The sequence below is a fragment of the Pogona vitticeps genome, chromosome 2 (assembly GCF_051106095.1).
Source record: "Pogona vitticeps strain Pit_001003342236 chromosome 2, PviZW2.1, whole genome shotgun sequence".
Taxonomy (NCBI): Eukaryota; Metazoa; Chordata; class Lepidosauria; order Squamata; family Agamidae; genus Pogona; species Pogona vitticeps.
This window is the reverse complement of record NC_135784.1, coordinates 148,593,010-148,609,279: the sequence shown is the minus strand read 5'-3', so window position 1 is coordinate 148,609,279 and position 16,270 is coordinate 148,593,010. Positions and strand designations below refer to the sequence as shown.

General features: G+C 43.3%; 1 protein-coding gene across 14 annotated transcripts in view; it reads left to right on the top strand.

The window, feature by feature from the left end:
- Positions 1-16,270, top strand: part of ARSG (arylsulfatase G) — a 166,932-nt gene that overhangs the window by 64,527 nt on the left and 86,135 nt on the right. For all 14 annotated transcript variants that reach the window (XM_072990791.2, XM_072990789.2, XM_072990788.2 and 11 more), the window contains 4 exons: positions 539-726; positions 2,497-2,544; positions 4,999-5,110; positions 10,956-11,093. In XM_072990791.2, the coding sequence (XP_072846892.2) occupies positions 539-726; positions 2,497-2,544; positions 4,999-5,110; positions 10,956-11,093 (486 nt within the window). The remainder of the gene's footprint in view (positions 1-538; positions 727-2,496; positions 2,545-4,998; positions 5,111-10,955; positions 11,094-16,270) is intronic.

Here is a 16,270-nt window from a genome sequence, read left to right as displayed (position 1 = left end):
ACACTGGTTACCCATTAGATTTGGCATCATTTTCAAGGTGCTAATGATTACATATAAAGCCCTAAATGGCTTAGGATCTCGATACCTGTCAGAGCACCTTCTTCCACCTAGTTCTACCCATGTCACTCATTCTAATCAGACTGAGCAGCTGAGGGGCTTAACTCCGAGAGAGGCCCAAAAGGAAAAAACTAGAAACTGGGCCTTCTTGGTGGTGGCCCCTTGCCTTTGAAACATCCTCCCCCCCCCCCCCCGAGATCCACCTGACTCCTTTGCTGGGAGTTTTTAAGAATAAACTGAAGATCTGGCTCTTTAGGCAGGCCTTTCCTCCTGACATTACTTAATTTCTTCTCCTGGTTTTTCCATCTTGTTTTAGATTTTTAATTGATGTTTTCAATGTTACTGCTTTTTTTTTACTGTAAACTGTCCTGAGTAGATTTACCTAGATGGGCAGTATAACAGCCAAATAAATAGATAAATAGTTAAAAAAATCAAGGAAGGCAGGATATTAATAGTAAGTCGGCTTTTTTTCCTCCTATAGATTTGTAGATTTTCATTCAGCTGCATCCACCTGCTCCCCATCGCGTGCCTCTCTGCTTACAGGACGCCTTGGCCTTCGAAATGGAGTGACCCACAATTTTGCTGTGACGTCAGTGGGAGGCCTCCCGTTGAATGAGACAACATTAGCAGAAGTCCTAAAGGAAGCTGGCTACCTCACTGCTGTGATAGGTGAGTTCATCCATTGCAGAAAGAAAAACAACCTAGTTCCATACTTGGTTGTTTTTAGGTACATTTGATTGTGATGCGGAAGGGATGTTGGGGGCTTGCCACTGGAGGCCCAGGTAGCTTCCATGACACAGAATATCCTGTATTAACAGCTTTGGCTGGACTGCCAGTTGTAGTCTTGTGTGGGTGGGAATAGCTGGCTGCTGTGATCCGAGTATTGATAACCTCCCAGTTGGATTTCTTCCTGGCAGTGGATCCTTCCCTGTTCAAACCACAAGCTGCCTGTAGGATTACCATGATGTGCCCTTCTCTCACCTAAGTGCATCCCTGGAATGGAGAGGGGGTCCTATAGCCTTGGAACTGAGAGAGACAGTGCCGAAGGAGAGAGAGAGAGAAAGGAGACACGCAGAGACACTTGTAAACACAGAGGATGGCGGGGCTCCTGAGAGTTTTGTGATTCTGCCTCCTCATAAAGTAGCCAATTGATGGCAGTGGCCAGGGCATCTCTTTCTGGATCCAAATGTGACCACAAGCAATTTGGGGAACTTAGGTACTAATGCAATTTGTTATGAATTAAACAGGAAATTTCCTAAGCAAGGGGAGCAACTTCATTCAATTTGCTATTTTAATGGATATGAATTTCCATTTTTTAAAACTATGTGGTAGGATTAATCTTGTGGTGGTGCGCTTTCCTTACATCAAGGAAGTCAAGGTGCAGCATCCTCCTGGATGTCCCGGAAGTGGCAGAACTCAAGATGCTCTAGGGGTGGGTGCATGGGTTCCCGTGTTTGAAAATACTCCCTGTATGGATCTAACCCTGGAATACACATCTATAGATTTCTTAATAAGTCTTTGAACGTATGTTTGTTTACTAGTATTTGTAGCTTATTTGTCTTTATATTCCATTTTTTCTTCAGTGAGCTTCAGTCAGCATACCTGACTCTCTCCCTCTCTCCACTTTATCCTCACTTGTCAGGCTGCGAGGTAGGGGGACTAGGCCAGGCTCATTCAGTGAGTTCCACAGCTCTGTGGGGACTTGAAACCGCATTAACTCACCCTCATTCTGCTAGTCTTTTAGGCTAAAAGATGGTCAGAATAATGTGACATGTGTCAATCCTTCCCCACTAACTTTCCAGTCTCTGCCCATAAGTTCCCACAGATTAAGCCCCCCCCCCCAGTCAGGGCCACATCAAAGTCAAAGAGTCAAAAGGGTTATAATGCTGTCAGCATATGAGATTGTATTGGAGCTTCTGGGAATCCATTTTGAGCTTATCATTTTTGTCTGGTGGCTATGGACAGGAGAAAAATGTGTGTGTTCTTTTCAAGTGAATGAAAGAAAGGGGTCCTGGCATATGAGCTTTAATGGCTGATATTTGATTTACATGCAAGACCTTCCTGTCTCCTTTTTGGGCATGCCGTGCAGGGAATGGCAGTAAGTATTTCCTACCTAGACCCTTCCTTTCCTTCGCCTGCCCTTGAACCATGTTATCAGAAGAACCAAAAGAAAGAGTGTCCAGAAGACAGATTGTTTTCCCTGTGTCATACCTTTGGTGCCCATTACATTTAACAACAAACTGAAAGGCTCATCTAGTTTGATGGGCAGAAGTGGCATAGAGTTCAGGAGTTAAGCCTCTTCCTCAGCCCCACCAGTCACCTTCCCACATAACTCCCTGGGTACAATAACAAGAACTGAGTCTTGTATCCAGTTCCTACTGTGTCTGACATATGCTAGACTGCCCCGCTGACGATAGATCTACGATTGCTTTGTTGTAGGGAAGTGGCACTTAGGACATGAAGGACGTTATCATCCCAATTTTCGTGGTAAGGATTAAATTTTATTTCTCTTGGTTTCTGGAAGGCCAGTGGCGCTGTTGGCTTGGCGCTCATGGAGAGAGCTGGGCGTTCCACCTGAGACTGCAAGTGGGATCTCCTAAGGCTGTATGTTCTCCATATAAAAACATGCCTTTGATGTAGGAAATGAGCATGCCTGGGAGAAAGCTAGTTTACAACCTAGACTGTCTCTGATTATGCTAGTTTTCCGGGCAGTGGGCATGTTAATCTTACAAAGAAGCATTCAGTGATGTAGGGACCCCACCTGTGATTGCACGTTCAATCTATGAAGCAGAAGTTTTTAACGTTTTTGACAAATGGCTGTTTGTAGGAGGAGGAACTTTCTCACCTCCCTTTGTTTGGTGATTAGTCATCAGGAGGTAAACATGAGCTTACTTTTCATATCTGGTGGAGAGGCAGAGTCAGTACCTACATGAGCCTTAGCAGAAGAAGGGCTGAATGGAAATTGAGATAGAGATAGGGCTGGTTAGTCAGAGAGAGAGAGAGAGAGAGAGAGAGATGGGGATGAGATACTGAGAGAGATAGAACTGGTTAGAAAAATAGGTAGAGAAGGTGGTAATGATATTGCAAGAGAAAAGAAGTATGTACTGAGAGGACTGTTAATGATTTGCTTGTGTACAATGTTTATCTGAAGAACTTCTGTTATTATTCAATCTGCTTCACTTCAATAAATAAGTTCTGTTTCCGTTCACAAGACAAGTGTTCTGACAAACGTCATTTATATTGTGGATTGAGGTAATCCACTGGTGGCAGTGAGAAGAAAATGTGATGTGAGCCTTTGTGAGGGAAAGACAAGCAGGGGCCACGAAGGGCAAAGACCACAGCTTCAGACAACATTGGCATCTGATTTAACTTGGTACCATCGAAATGTAGGATTTTTAGAATGATTGAGAACACCACCTTAATGAGCCAATCCATTTCTTATGGCAATAGTAGCTTGCAGGCTTCCAGAAGCAAGCTCCTCCCTTCTGTTTAACTGCATGTAAGGGGTATATCAGTACCGATCATAGTATGTGAAATTATATTGGGCTTCCCCTCTAATTTTGGATCATAACCATGAGTCTCATGGTACAGTGGTGGAACAGAAGTATTGCAGCCAAAACTCTGCTCACAACCCAGGTTCAATCCCAGGTAGCCAGCTTGAAGTTCACTCAGCTTTCCAGCCTTCCAAGGTTGATAAATTGAGTACCCAGCTTCTTGGAAGGGGTACGATGTGTAGCCTGCATAATTAAATTGTAAACCACCCAGAGAGTGCTTTACTTTTTATGGGGTGGTATATAAACAACATGTTTTTTTTTTTAATTGAATAAATTGTCTTTAGGCTTTCATTCTAGCATGATGACCAGTTATGTGAATTCAAAACAAAACTTGGTTTTAGACACGGGTGCTTCGTATTTGTATTAGATATGAAGAGCAGCACCACAGGTGGTGTGGATTCCATTCCCCCACCTTCTGGGCCTGCTTGGCCATGAAGCGGGCTCTGTGCATCACTGTGGTCCTCCTTTGGTGGTGGTGCACTAGTCTGAGTAGGAACCTGGTGGGGCTGAGCCGGCCAGACTCCTGCCCAAATTGGTGTGTCACTACCCTCTAGAACTACCCTGTAGAAGTTCTGATTATGGGAGGTTTCAGTAGTTGCTAGGAAAAGTCAGGGAGGCACAGGTCATATGTCCCTTCCCCTTTTGTCTTCTCTCCCAAAGGGATGTGCTGCTTGTGCCTTGGATAAGAATAAGAGAAGCACTATAATTTATGTGAGTTGCACTCAGTCCTTTCTGGAACTGGGTCTGAAAGGAAACAGAACTAAGGAGAACCTATAGCACCAAAGGTTCTCCTGCACCTGTGGTTCCCAACCTTAGCCTCCCAGACGGTCTTGGACTGCAAGTCCCAGAAATCCTGGCCAGCACAGCTAATGGCGAAGGCTTTGGGGAGTTTTAGTCCGAGGACATTTGAGGAACCAGTGTGGGGAACTACTGTTCTAGACGTTGGATGGGGAACAGGATACTTTGGGAGTGTCAGTGCTGCAAACTCTCATGTTGTGCTCAGCCTATATATGTGGAATTGTTGCGTTGTTGTTGTTTAATCGTTCCATGTATAAGTAAACCGTGGAGACACTGGTTAATAGCCAGTAGTAAGTTCCAGCTGGAGTAGGCCTGTTGGGGATTTGGTAAGCCAACCCTTATGTGAGTTCAGCTGATTCCATGGGCCTACTCTAGTTGCAACTTACTCCTGGATTTCAGTCACCGTAATTGTTGTGTGACTGGCTTTTAAGGAAACTGAACAAGATTAGGAGTAGAGCCATTGAAATGTATTACAAAATTGGGGTACAAGTACATAACAGTATACAGCATTTCTATAAGATAATGGCAAATGTTTTCTGAAGAAAAATGGGTGGCCTTGCAAAGGCTAATATTTTGCCTTTAATCCTAGGGTTTGATTATTACTTCGGGATACCCTACAGCCATGATATGGGATGCACAGACACACCAGGCTATAATTTGCCTCCCTGCCCAGCTTGCGCACGGAACCCTATGACGGGAAGGTATGGTTTTGTTGCTGACATTCAAAGAGATTCCTGTCTGTCACCTGCCTCCTGTTCCACTTCTATTTTAAAAAAACCAGCTTGGACTCTAGTGGATGGTGAGCCAAGCAAGCAGTGGTTCCCAACCTTGGGCCTCCAGATGTTCTTGGACTAGAACCACCACCTCTGCTGGCCAAGATTTATTTATTTATTTATTTATTTATTTATTTTAATTTATATCCTGTCTATCTGAATCACATAGGACCACTCTGGGAGTTGAAGTCCAAGAACATCTGGAGGCCCAAGGTTGGGAACCACTATTCTAGAGAACCTCCTCTCTAACATGGCCTTGTTGCTCTTGATCTAAATCCATGAAAAATACACTCAAGGAACCAGATGGCACCCTGGAGGATGAAGTAGACCCTCCCGAGTGCCATCTTCCTTTCAGAGAGTGACTTTCTAATTGCAGTCCCTCTGCGTGGCTAGAGGTGCCTCATTTCACAGGGACAAAATGCTAAAGGCTGTCGAGTAGACGTGCTTCATATGGGCTATTGCACTTGGACGGAGCCATAGCTCATAGTAATGGTGGCTCCCTTTATTCCCGCGCGATAGCTGTGTTCAAGTGCTGTCGGTGAAATTTATCTTTTTTCCCCCCTGTCCTTCAAACCTTGTTTTTCTTCTTTGTGGCCTCTGTGAATCATGCCTATGGATGGGTCTTGCATCTGCTGTGAGCACCACTGGAACTTTTGAGTGCTGAGTAAAATTTTGGGTAGGGCCTTTCCTTTCCCATACTGCACATCCATAGCTGCTCTTGAGGCAGCCCCCTCGGTTCCTTTCTGTCCAAAGGAACATTGTTTTCTTTTGCTGAGTATTTTTTTCCATTTTTCTTTTCCCTTGTTAGTTCTTGTTCTTAGGTGGTTTTCTTTCCTCGAATTCTTTAGAATATCAAAACAACAACAAAAAACATTGTGCCAGAAGATTGCCCAATATGATGAGCACACCAAGAACTTTTCCCTCAGAGCTGGTCACCCAATCCACGCTTGCTCTCTCTGCCAAGGATTCATCAGAAAGTGATGTTGAAACTTTCCATGCTTTGGAGAAGTCACCTCAGATAGCTGATCAGTTGTATTACATCTTTTTCTCTTTCCAAGAAACTTTTGATTGCTGAAGCCTATTTTTACACCAGCTTCCAAGATGTCTTCCATGTCCATTTTGTCCTCCCCAGTATTGGGGACTCCAGTATGGCAATGGAGTGCAGGCTTCGGCCAACCGCACCTGTGTCAGTAGAGGTTACCTGCCTTGGTGTTCACAGGTAGCTTAGCATCAATCCTGTGACAAGCCCAAATGTTCTGTGGCGAGGGACTTTGTCCCAAAGAAAGAGAGAAAGAAGGGCAAAGAATAGATTCCCAACCCTCCTGCGCTTCAGGCCAACGCCACATCATTGGTTCAGCCATCGCCATTTACAGGCTTCAGGTGCAAATACCTTCTTGTTGTAACACCCACCTCCAAATGCTGTCGTTGTCCAAGGGGAAGGACAAATCACACTTCATGCCTCTGGACAAGAGAGGTCACAAGATTGATCTCCTTGACTATTGTTTCTTTTGTTTCTCCACTGCACTCTCTGTACAGGTCAGCATTTACCAGGCTTGGATACCAGTCTTGTCAGCGATTTTACTTTGCTAGTTTACCTCCTTGGGGACTGGAGAATCTCAGCCATTAGTTCCAAAAACAATGTGCCTTCAAGCAGCAGTTTCAGTCCAGCTCCTACTCCACCAAGCCATTCTCTTCCACCTCGAAACACTGTCTTTAGCCTGGAGATTCTTTGCACCCACTTTCTTGTGCATCATGCTGATTTCTCCACTTTGCCCTTGAAATCAAATGTTTTCAATTCAGGCTTCTACTTTTCAGTCTTACTGCAGCCCCCATGCGTTCAGCAGGTGCATGGCATCTGTAGTTTGCTTTCTGAGGACCAGAGGAATCTCCCTCCTCCCTTACACCAGTGACCGGCTGCTGTTGTCCTCCTCCAGTCCCAAGCTATTGATGGATGTGGTATTCAGTCTCCCGATTCAATAGACCAGTGGTTCTTAACCTTTGTTACTCGGATGTTTTTGAACTGCAACTCCCAGAAACCCCAGCCAGCACAGTTGGCGGTGAAGGCTCCTGGGAGTTGCAGTCCAAAACTCCTGAGTAACCCAAGGTTAAGAACCAGTGCAATAGACTATGTCTCAGGGTCAGACTTGAAAAATCCACTTTGTTCCATTCCTGGTCCCTTCAGTATGTCTGAAGTAGCTGCCTCTCCATAGATCAGGCCCATCCTCACTGAGAGAAGGGTTTGTTCCCTCGTTTATTTTGTGCACACAGTTCAAAGACTCCTTGGACTTGTGGTTTGACCACAACAGTAGTTCTCTTGTCCTGCCTTTAGTTCAGCATACATTCTGCCTGGTTCTTCATGACTTTCCTTTTACCTTGGATCATCTGGCCAAGTGTCAGCTGATACCCTCATATGTACAACAAGGTCTTCAGTGGCAGTTGTTCAGAAACCATTGTGGAATACCTTTTTGGCTCGCCCACACCCTCCATTTTAGTCACCACTGATGCATTTATGTTGGGATGATGCCCATTGCAAAGGCGTTACGGTGCATACCTGGTGGACACCTGCAATGTTTCAGCATTATACCAGTTTGCTTTAAACTCCTGGTGGTGGTAAAGACATTTGGAGCATTTGAACTTATCCTGGAAGGTTATTCAGATTGCCACAGACAATGCTGTTAAAATGTTTCAAATAATCAAACAGGATTGCAAGTCTTTGGACTCCCTCATTCAGCTAACCTTGCATCTGTGGGACTGGTGCATTTCCTGCAATATCCCTGGCTTGTGATTTACATCACAGGAATCAACCACAACCTTGCCAATGCCCTCGCAGCTGAGAGGCCCAGAAGAGCCAATGCTGATTTCTCTTTGCCTGGGTGTTGTGCTCCTTGAGTTACAAGTCTGGCCTCTCTTCCATAAAGTGCTCAGTTCAGCATCGTACTCCAAATGCCATCATTGTTTCAGCAGAGTATATATAAAATGCACTTATTTAGTGAGGCCTTCCTCAAGAGGTGGTCCAACCCACTCTCCTCTACCTTTTCTCCCCATTCTTTGAAAACACACATCATAGTCAAAAGATAGGAGGACTATGTGAACTGCATTTCAATCACTCCCTGGTATCTGAGGCAGCACTGTTTTCATGGAATCTTCCACATGTCTCAGGGAAAATTTTGGAGGCTCCTTGCCACCCTGGCCCTCCTCCTTGCTTGGATATTTGTGTGTACCACATGTGTGTGCTTATTTGTGCCTGGCCGATTAGGGCACTTCACCGCTATCACAGGAGATAAGTGAGTCCTCCCAGAAATTAGATGTCTTTCCACCAGAGCTTCTTATGGAAGTGTAAAGATTTTCTACACTTTGCTACTTCTTTGCACCTGTCTCAGTTGCCTACCTCCACGATAAAAGGTTTCCTAGAGGGTCCCATTTTGTTTTTTGTCAGTGGTGTTCACCTAAGCCTTCTGTCCTTGACTGGCATCTTTTTTGCTCCAGTAAGTGAGCTTGCTAGTCATCATATGTATGATTCACAGATACTACAAAGAAGAAGGACAGGTTGCTTACTTGGTGTTCCTTCAAGTCTGTGAATTAACATATTGCAGTTTGCCTTCCCCTCAGGATGTCTGCCATGTCTGTTCTGTGTGGAGGACATGCAACAGGGAGTGAGGATGGTGGCTTGCCACAAGAGGGGCTACATGTCCAGAGAAGGGATAGAGCTTCTGCTAAAAAATTTTCTCAGTTCTCAAATGTTCTGATGGTTGTTTGTTGCAGATATGAAACCTGTGTGTGTAAATTCACAGTTACTGGTAAACAGTTTGTCTTTCTTTTTCGAACAATATATTATTATTATTTTTGTAAAAATGTAAGGCACATCAGTAAGGAACTGCAACAGGTATTCAGTGTTCCTGACAGCCATTTTTCCTTTAAGAAATTCTCTTCTACTCTCCTTACTTTGTGAAACTGTTATGGGGTGGGTTGGTTTTCTCCTTTGTTGTCTCTTCCCCACAAGATTTGTATATTGCTGCTGGTGGTGCCAGGACTTTGGGGCAGAACTGTGGACTTTACCCCTCAACAAAATGATCAGAAGAGTCCAAGCATCAGTGGCAGCATACTGTATTTTGAAGTAATACATATAGAATTATAAAATAATAGAATAATTGAGTTGGGAAAAGCCTATAATGCCATCGGGTCCAATCTCCTGCTCAAGGCAGGAATCCAAATCAAAGCAAATCTGACAGATGGTTGGCCAATTTTCTCTTGAATGCCTCCAGCATTGGAGTGCTCACCACCTCCTGAGGTAATTGCCTCAGGTACCTCATGGGTGGTTTTCTGAAGCTTGTTAATCCCTTCCTTTTGTGGGAGATGCTGTTTTGTCTACATAAGGATTAAAAGTTGAGAAGTTCCTTATAATTGGGATGAGGAATCTTTGCTTTGTGAACCCCATCTGACCTTTTGAACTCCCCTCTTTGACCCATAATGTATTTTGGGAAGGAGCGATCCCTTCTGGAGGCCGCACCCTTTAGCCTTTTATCTCTATCTCTCAACCATGAGTGGAAGATCAAAAGTCAATCAAGCTCCTGTCTGACCTGCATGGCCTTGGCAAAGATTCCTTAAGGCTGCTTGACTTACTGCTTTACCCAGCCCGTCTTTACCCACAGAGAGCAAGCCCAGGGCCAGGTGAGTTTGGCTGTTCTCTGGGCGCATGACTTGAGCAGACCTTCATCTGCCCTACACCTTCCCCCATGGGCTTACGCATTGGTGGGTGAAGCTTGCTGGGTTTGCACCACATGGCATTGAGCTTTCCTGGAAGTGACACGGTTCAGTGTCCTCTAAAGTGGATACAAGGGGTAAGCAGAGGAAACTGACATCGCGGAGGCACCAGCTGGAGAGAGCTGTCTTCCAACTGTCATCTCTGTCAGGATCCTGGCTTCTCTTCCATGTAGGGACTGTCTGGAGTTAAGATAGGTGTCCACCTCAGGTGCTGACCAGAGAAGCTCTGGCTGGTGCTTTCTTTGGGAGTTGGATGGTGTCATTAGGCAGAGGTGTCTGTGGAGAAGGTCTGCTCCCTCACTTCTGTTAGATTTCCTCCACCTGCTGTATAGGTTACTTCCTCTGAATATTTAGCCCTCGTATGTATGTAGTACCTACTGATAGATCTGGTTTAAGTAAATCTCCTAAGAGTAGTCCAAAGTAGTGATCATCCTTACCTCCTGTGACTGTCAGTTTTGCATAATCATTATCTGTGGTGCAAACAAGGCCTTTTGTCTCTTCTTAGTCAGTTGCCATTCAGTTTCGTTGATGGTCCTAAGCCCTAGTGTTACATATGTCTGAAGATACAAGAGGGGAAATTTTCTTTATTCATTCTTCCTACACTCTTCAAAGTTTGATGAACCTCTATTGTATTTGTGTAGACATTTGTACCTTATGTGTACCAGTGGCTAAAATCCTGTTGCTTAGCACAGGAAATTGTGCTAGAGTAGGAACATTGAATCAGTGGGGATTTATTGACTTAACTCCTCCATAAGCTCAATTGATTCAAATGAGACTATTCTAACACTTATTTTAGCATACGAAGCTGCTGTTAGAGTAAGCCAGTTTGAATAAATGAAACTTACAGAGGAGAACTCTCTAAATCCCCATTGATTCAGTAGACCTAATCAAGTGCAATGTAACATGCTGGGCAACAGTGCTTTGTCCAACTAAATTAAGTAGGCAGTTTAAACCTGCAGTAACATGTTCATAACTTTTTCTTTAAATAATGTTTTATGGGCTTTTTTTACAGTAACCATCAGAAAAGCTGCTATTCAGAGGTTGCAGTTCCTCTTTTTGAAAACCATGTAATTGTCCAACAGCCTGTTGATCTAGCCAGCCTGACTGCAAAATATACAGAGAAAGCCATCCAGTTCATCAACCATTCAAGGTGAGGACGTCTATGTAGTTAATTACCTTGTTGTGGTAAACTTTGGTTTAGCTTTATGGAAATGTGCCTCAGCAAGAAAGAGGCTGGAAGGGGTTGTTTCCATTTTTAACCAAGTACAGTTTAGCTTTGGGCCATTTTGCAGGTAACAGGAAACCATGGTTTAAGCTGGACATGTGAGGCTGAACAAGTCACAGTGAAGCACTGGATTCACATATTAGCTTATTGGCAGAGCCTTGGAAGGGTATCGTTTTACTTGAAATTTAGTTGCACTTTCTGCAAAAGGGGCTTGTTATGTACAAACTATTGTGGCTTAAATTAAGCTGTGCTAGATACAAATGAGCCAATTGGACAACTCATGTTTTAAAGTTTGTTTCTTTGGACATCAGTCATCATTTCCATAAGGAACTCTTCATACCTGACTTTTTGGTGCACATGTAAGATATTCCAAGTGTTCAACCAAAAATATATATTATAAATGTGGAAAATGCATGGTGTTAGCAAAAAAAAAAAAAGTGTGAATGCACATAGACTCATTTGTCAGGGAATCAAGTTTGGCTCATTATACTATTACCAGAAATGTTACATTTCCACTGAAACAAGCAGTCCCTTGTCACTTGTTGCCTCCGGAGTAGTTGAATTGCCCTCAGGTGCTGCCTTTTTAACCTTGGGTGTCACATTTGCTTTGTTTTTCAGGAACCTCAACACCCCCAAACAAATTTAAACTTTTTTGTAAAAGTAATTTTTGACCAGTAGAGCATGTGGCAGAAATTGCAGCTAAAGGAAAAAAAAATAAGTTCTTTGCAGGCCGGGAGTCCTGGGAGTGGAACAGGGCACAGTCCTAGTCCTGTTGTAGAGTCAGAATTGTCCAGGTAACATCTTATGTGACATCTAAGTTAAAAATGGCAGATGTGAACGGTGGGCAGTATTTGGCTTTTCAGCAGTTTATTGACCAACTGTGGTCGCCTTTTGCCTCAGAAAGCCCCAGTACCATGTTAAAAGGACATAGCCAGAGGCTTTACCAGGAAAAGAAAAAAATAGCCATAGTCACCTTTCTGCATGGGATGACCAAAATGAGCTGAATGTCTTCATTTGAGTCCCCTTGAGTCTGAAAAGTGAGGGTGGGGGTGACACATCGAGTTTTGCTCAGATTCTGTGATTTCTTAATCTTAGTCTTAATCTTCGCCTTTAATCTTACCGTGGTTTTCTTTCCATGAAGTGTTTGGCGGTGTTACCAAAGAAAGGAGCGATCCTATTTTTGTTCTCTTCGTGTAAACAGATCGCCCCATTGCTTAAGGTTCCCAGAAACGTCCAGGAAGTTGTTCCTCTGTTGCCCAAGATACCATGAGCAACAGCAGGATAGACCTGATAACATGTTAGTACAAGGAGTTTATCAGGCAGTAAAATGTGGGAAGAGAAAGTTAGAATGTAAGAAAGAGAGCAGATCAAAGTTTGATGTTGAGGGAATGCCCCCTCCCCCCCCCCCCAGTGTGGAAATTGCTTTTCTGAATGGGGCAGCTTCTCAGGCGAACAAGCCCTTGGGCCAGACTAGAAGTAATGAGAAAGCCATAGGGTTTCAAATGTTGCACTTCCTTTGTAACACCTTGCGCAAGTGTTGGGGGACATTGTATAGAAAGGAGTACATTCATTGCTTGGCCTTTATTCCCACTGTACTGTGATATATAATACTTTTGATATATAAATACTTTGATATATAATATCAAAGTACATTCATAGCTTGGTCTTTATTCCCATGATACTTTGATACTTAATATCTTTTACAACAACAAAAAGAAAACATATAAGAACGGCATTTTTTTAAAAAAAAATCTTCATGGCTAGCCGCCAACCCTAGCGGAGTGTGATTAATAGTGCACACCTGGTGAGTCTGTCGCCAAGAAGAGATAACCCTGTGCAAATTTGCTTTTGAGTAGGTCCCATGGATCTCAGTAGGTTTATCTGCCTCATCATAGACTGTGTGAGAGCAGTAAATAGTTTTGCACTGGCCATTTCTGCTATGGAGGGAGGTGTCTGTCGGCAGCCTCTGTGCATAATTCACTGCTCTACACAAGCATTATGTTCTCTGGCCAGAACAGAGCTCAGAATGTTACTTATTACTCCTTGGCAGCCAGGTTGCCAGTACAGTCAGGGTGGATTGGGTTTAAATCAAATTGATTTAAATCATGATTTACATTAAAAGGATTTTTTTCAATTATTTAAATTAAAATTACAAAATTAATTGTTTTGGTTTAAATAGTGATTTATATCAATTTTGATTTTTAAAAGTCATTGATTTTCTCCACCCTGACTGCAGTTTTCATTGTTCTGATTATACAATTAATTTGTTGTTCTGCGCGCTGTTAGCAGGTTGCTTTGTTGTTACCAACAAGAGACAAAAAAGGATACATGGGATTCCCCCAATAGTCAATTCTGATATTGTACCTTGGAAATATTTATAAAAATACAATGAAAAAAACCCACAAATACTTTCCTGGCCACTGAGGAGAGGGAAAGGAATGGCAAAAAAAAACAACATACAGAATTCCTATTGAGAAGCGTTTAAAAATGCCATTAAGTGCTCTTTAAAATAAACTTTTAAAAGTAGATAGGTGTTACACATGCTTTACTTGTTACACGTAAAAAGCTCTTTGTAAATACCAGATACAGTGGTGCCTCGCTTAACGAGTGCCTCGCTGAGCGATGAAATCGCTTAACGAGGCACTCTGGGCCATCGCTGGAGCATTCGCTCAGCGATGGCCCCTATGGGTTTTTTTCGCTTTGCGAAGATCGCTAAGCGATTCGCTTAGCGATCTTCGCATAACGAAGCCGGGGAGAACAGCTGATCGGCGGTTCCAAAATGGCCGCCGGAAGGTCCGCGCCGCATTTTTGCGCCCTGCCCTCGCTTAACGAGGGCGCAAAAATGGCGGCGCTATGAAGAAACATCGCTGAACGGTGAGTTTTCAAGCCATAGGAACTATGGCTTTTTTTATTCCGTTTAGCGATGTTTCGCTATAGCGAAGGTTAATCCGGAACGGATTAACCTCGCTATGCGAGGCACCACTGTACATTATTCATTATCAGAAAATAACTAGTTACCTGTAACGAGCTGCTCCCAAGCCATGAAGCAGAATATCTCCTTTTACTCTCCATTAAATATGCTTGGATTATCTCAGCAGTTAGTAGAATGCAATAGAATTTTCCTGTCTTCAAGAGAGAGTACTCTTTGCAGCTCTGGCTAAGTTCTGGATTTCTTCTAGTTGACATGCATAGGCACATCAGAGGCTTACACGGAAATACAGGATGGGTTCTCTTCCCATGTAAGAATATTGTTTATTTCCTGGAGCACTCATATACTTTCATGACCTGTGCATACTATACTGCCCAAATGACTTCCCAAGTTTGGATTTGCCATTTAAACGTGTGAACAGGGACCCCTTCTCTTGGGTTATACCTGCCACCAACCCAGACAAACAGCTGATGCTTCCTTGTGCAGTGCAGCGAAAACTTTGTCTCAGCTAAGCACTGACTTCACACTGCCCTTTTGGTGAGATACACCTTGGTTTTTTACAGTGGAGTCTTGACTTGAGAACTTAATCCGTATTGGAAGGCGGTTCTCAAGTCTCCATTGACCTACAGTGCATTGAAAACCGATTAATCCCGTAACAGGCCGTTTTTGTTCCATTTTGGTTTTTTTCTGGTCTGTAAGTCAATTCTCAGGCTGCAAGTCAAACCTAAATTTTTGCAGCCAGAGAAGTCTGTAACTCAAAAAGTGTGTAAGTCAAGCCGTCTGTAAGTCAAGGGTCCACTGTATAGTGATGCTACATAAACCGTGAATCACATCATTAAACCTCAGTAAGCATGAGCATATTATCTTTTATGTTTAAAAAATGTGAAGAAATAAAAAGGTTCGGTGTGCAGGTAAAATAAATATAAATAAAGATGATGTTTCAAACTTTAAATTTCCTCAGTGTAATCGCCAGCCTTTACTTTTCTTCTTTAGAATGTTTGAATGCTTTCTATTAGGTAGGTAGGTAGGTAGGTAGGTAGGTCGGTCGGTCGGTCGGTCGGTCGGTCGGTCGGTCGGTCGGTCGGTCGGTCGGTCGGTCGGTCGGTCGATCGGTCGATCGATCGATCGATCGATCGATCGATCGATAGATAGATAGATAGATAGATAGATAGATAGATAGATAGGCAGGCACTTGTTTTAATGCAGGTACTAACAAGACCATACTATTGTTCACAGTCTCTTTGCAAAACAGATCACACCCATTCTTACTCTCTGAGCTAACTAGCTCACAAAATCTGACTGACAGCACCCTCTAATTTATAAATCTAACTGAAAACGCTAACACTTTGACCGACTCTCTTAGACACACTCTTACGTACACACAGTGTGCCTCTACTGTCACTAATTTTGGAAACACTGAGCCATCCAGCTTGCAGCATCAGCACTATCAGTGGGCAGAGTGGTGCAGCTGTTTCAGGTACTGTAGCTGACTCCCATGGATGTGAAAGGGCAACAGATTATTAGTCATTTAAGCCGTAATCCTCTTGGTGTATGTGAAGCGCTCCATGCAGTTTCCAGTTTGTAGTTTACACAGTGGGGCTACCAGGTTGCATGTTGTTTTTTGTCCCAGTCCAGGAAAGGGAAAAGTAAACATCAGGTGTTAAGATGCTGTACACCTTGAGCATGGCATGTGGGGCAGGGATAATGTCATTTGGTGTTCTGTCTCAAGCAATAAATACCTTCAGCCAGCCTTGAGAATCTAACGGATGGAATAACAGCATTATCTCAGGCCCAGTAAGTTTGCAGTGTACTAAAGGTGAGATAAGAAGACCTGGGCCCTGTTTAGATTTTCTTAACTCTGTACTGTCTTTCAGCTGATCCAGGGACAACATTTAGAAATAACCAGGGGATAGAAACCTTCTATATTATTCTGGATTCTTCTCACTAAATTCTTAGTCAGGATTAGGACTGAAAACTAGCATTATTCTGATTAATTAGAAATGGTTTATCTGCATTACTTCAGTTGCAGTTTTGTTTTAACAACTCTTAAGCACTCACCTACAGTAAATGATATTGCCATGTTCAGGGTTTACACCATGCATTTCCTGCTGAGTGACTTACAGTTCTCTGTGGTGGGTATATGTGTTTCACTCAAATGCTTTTTATCACTTTG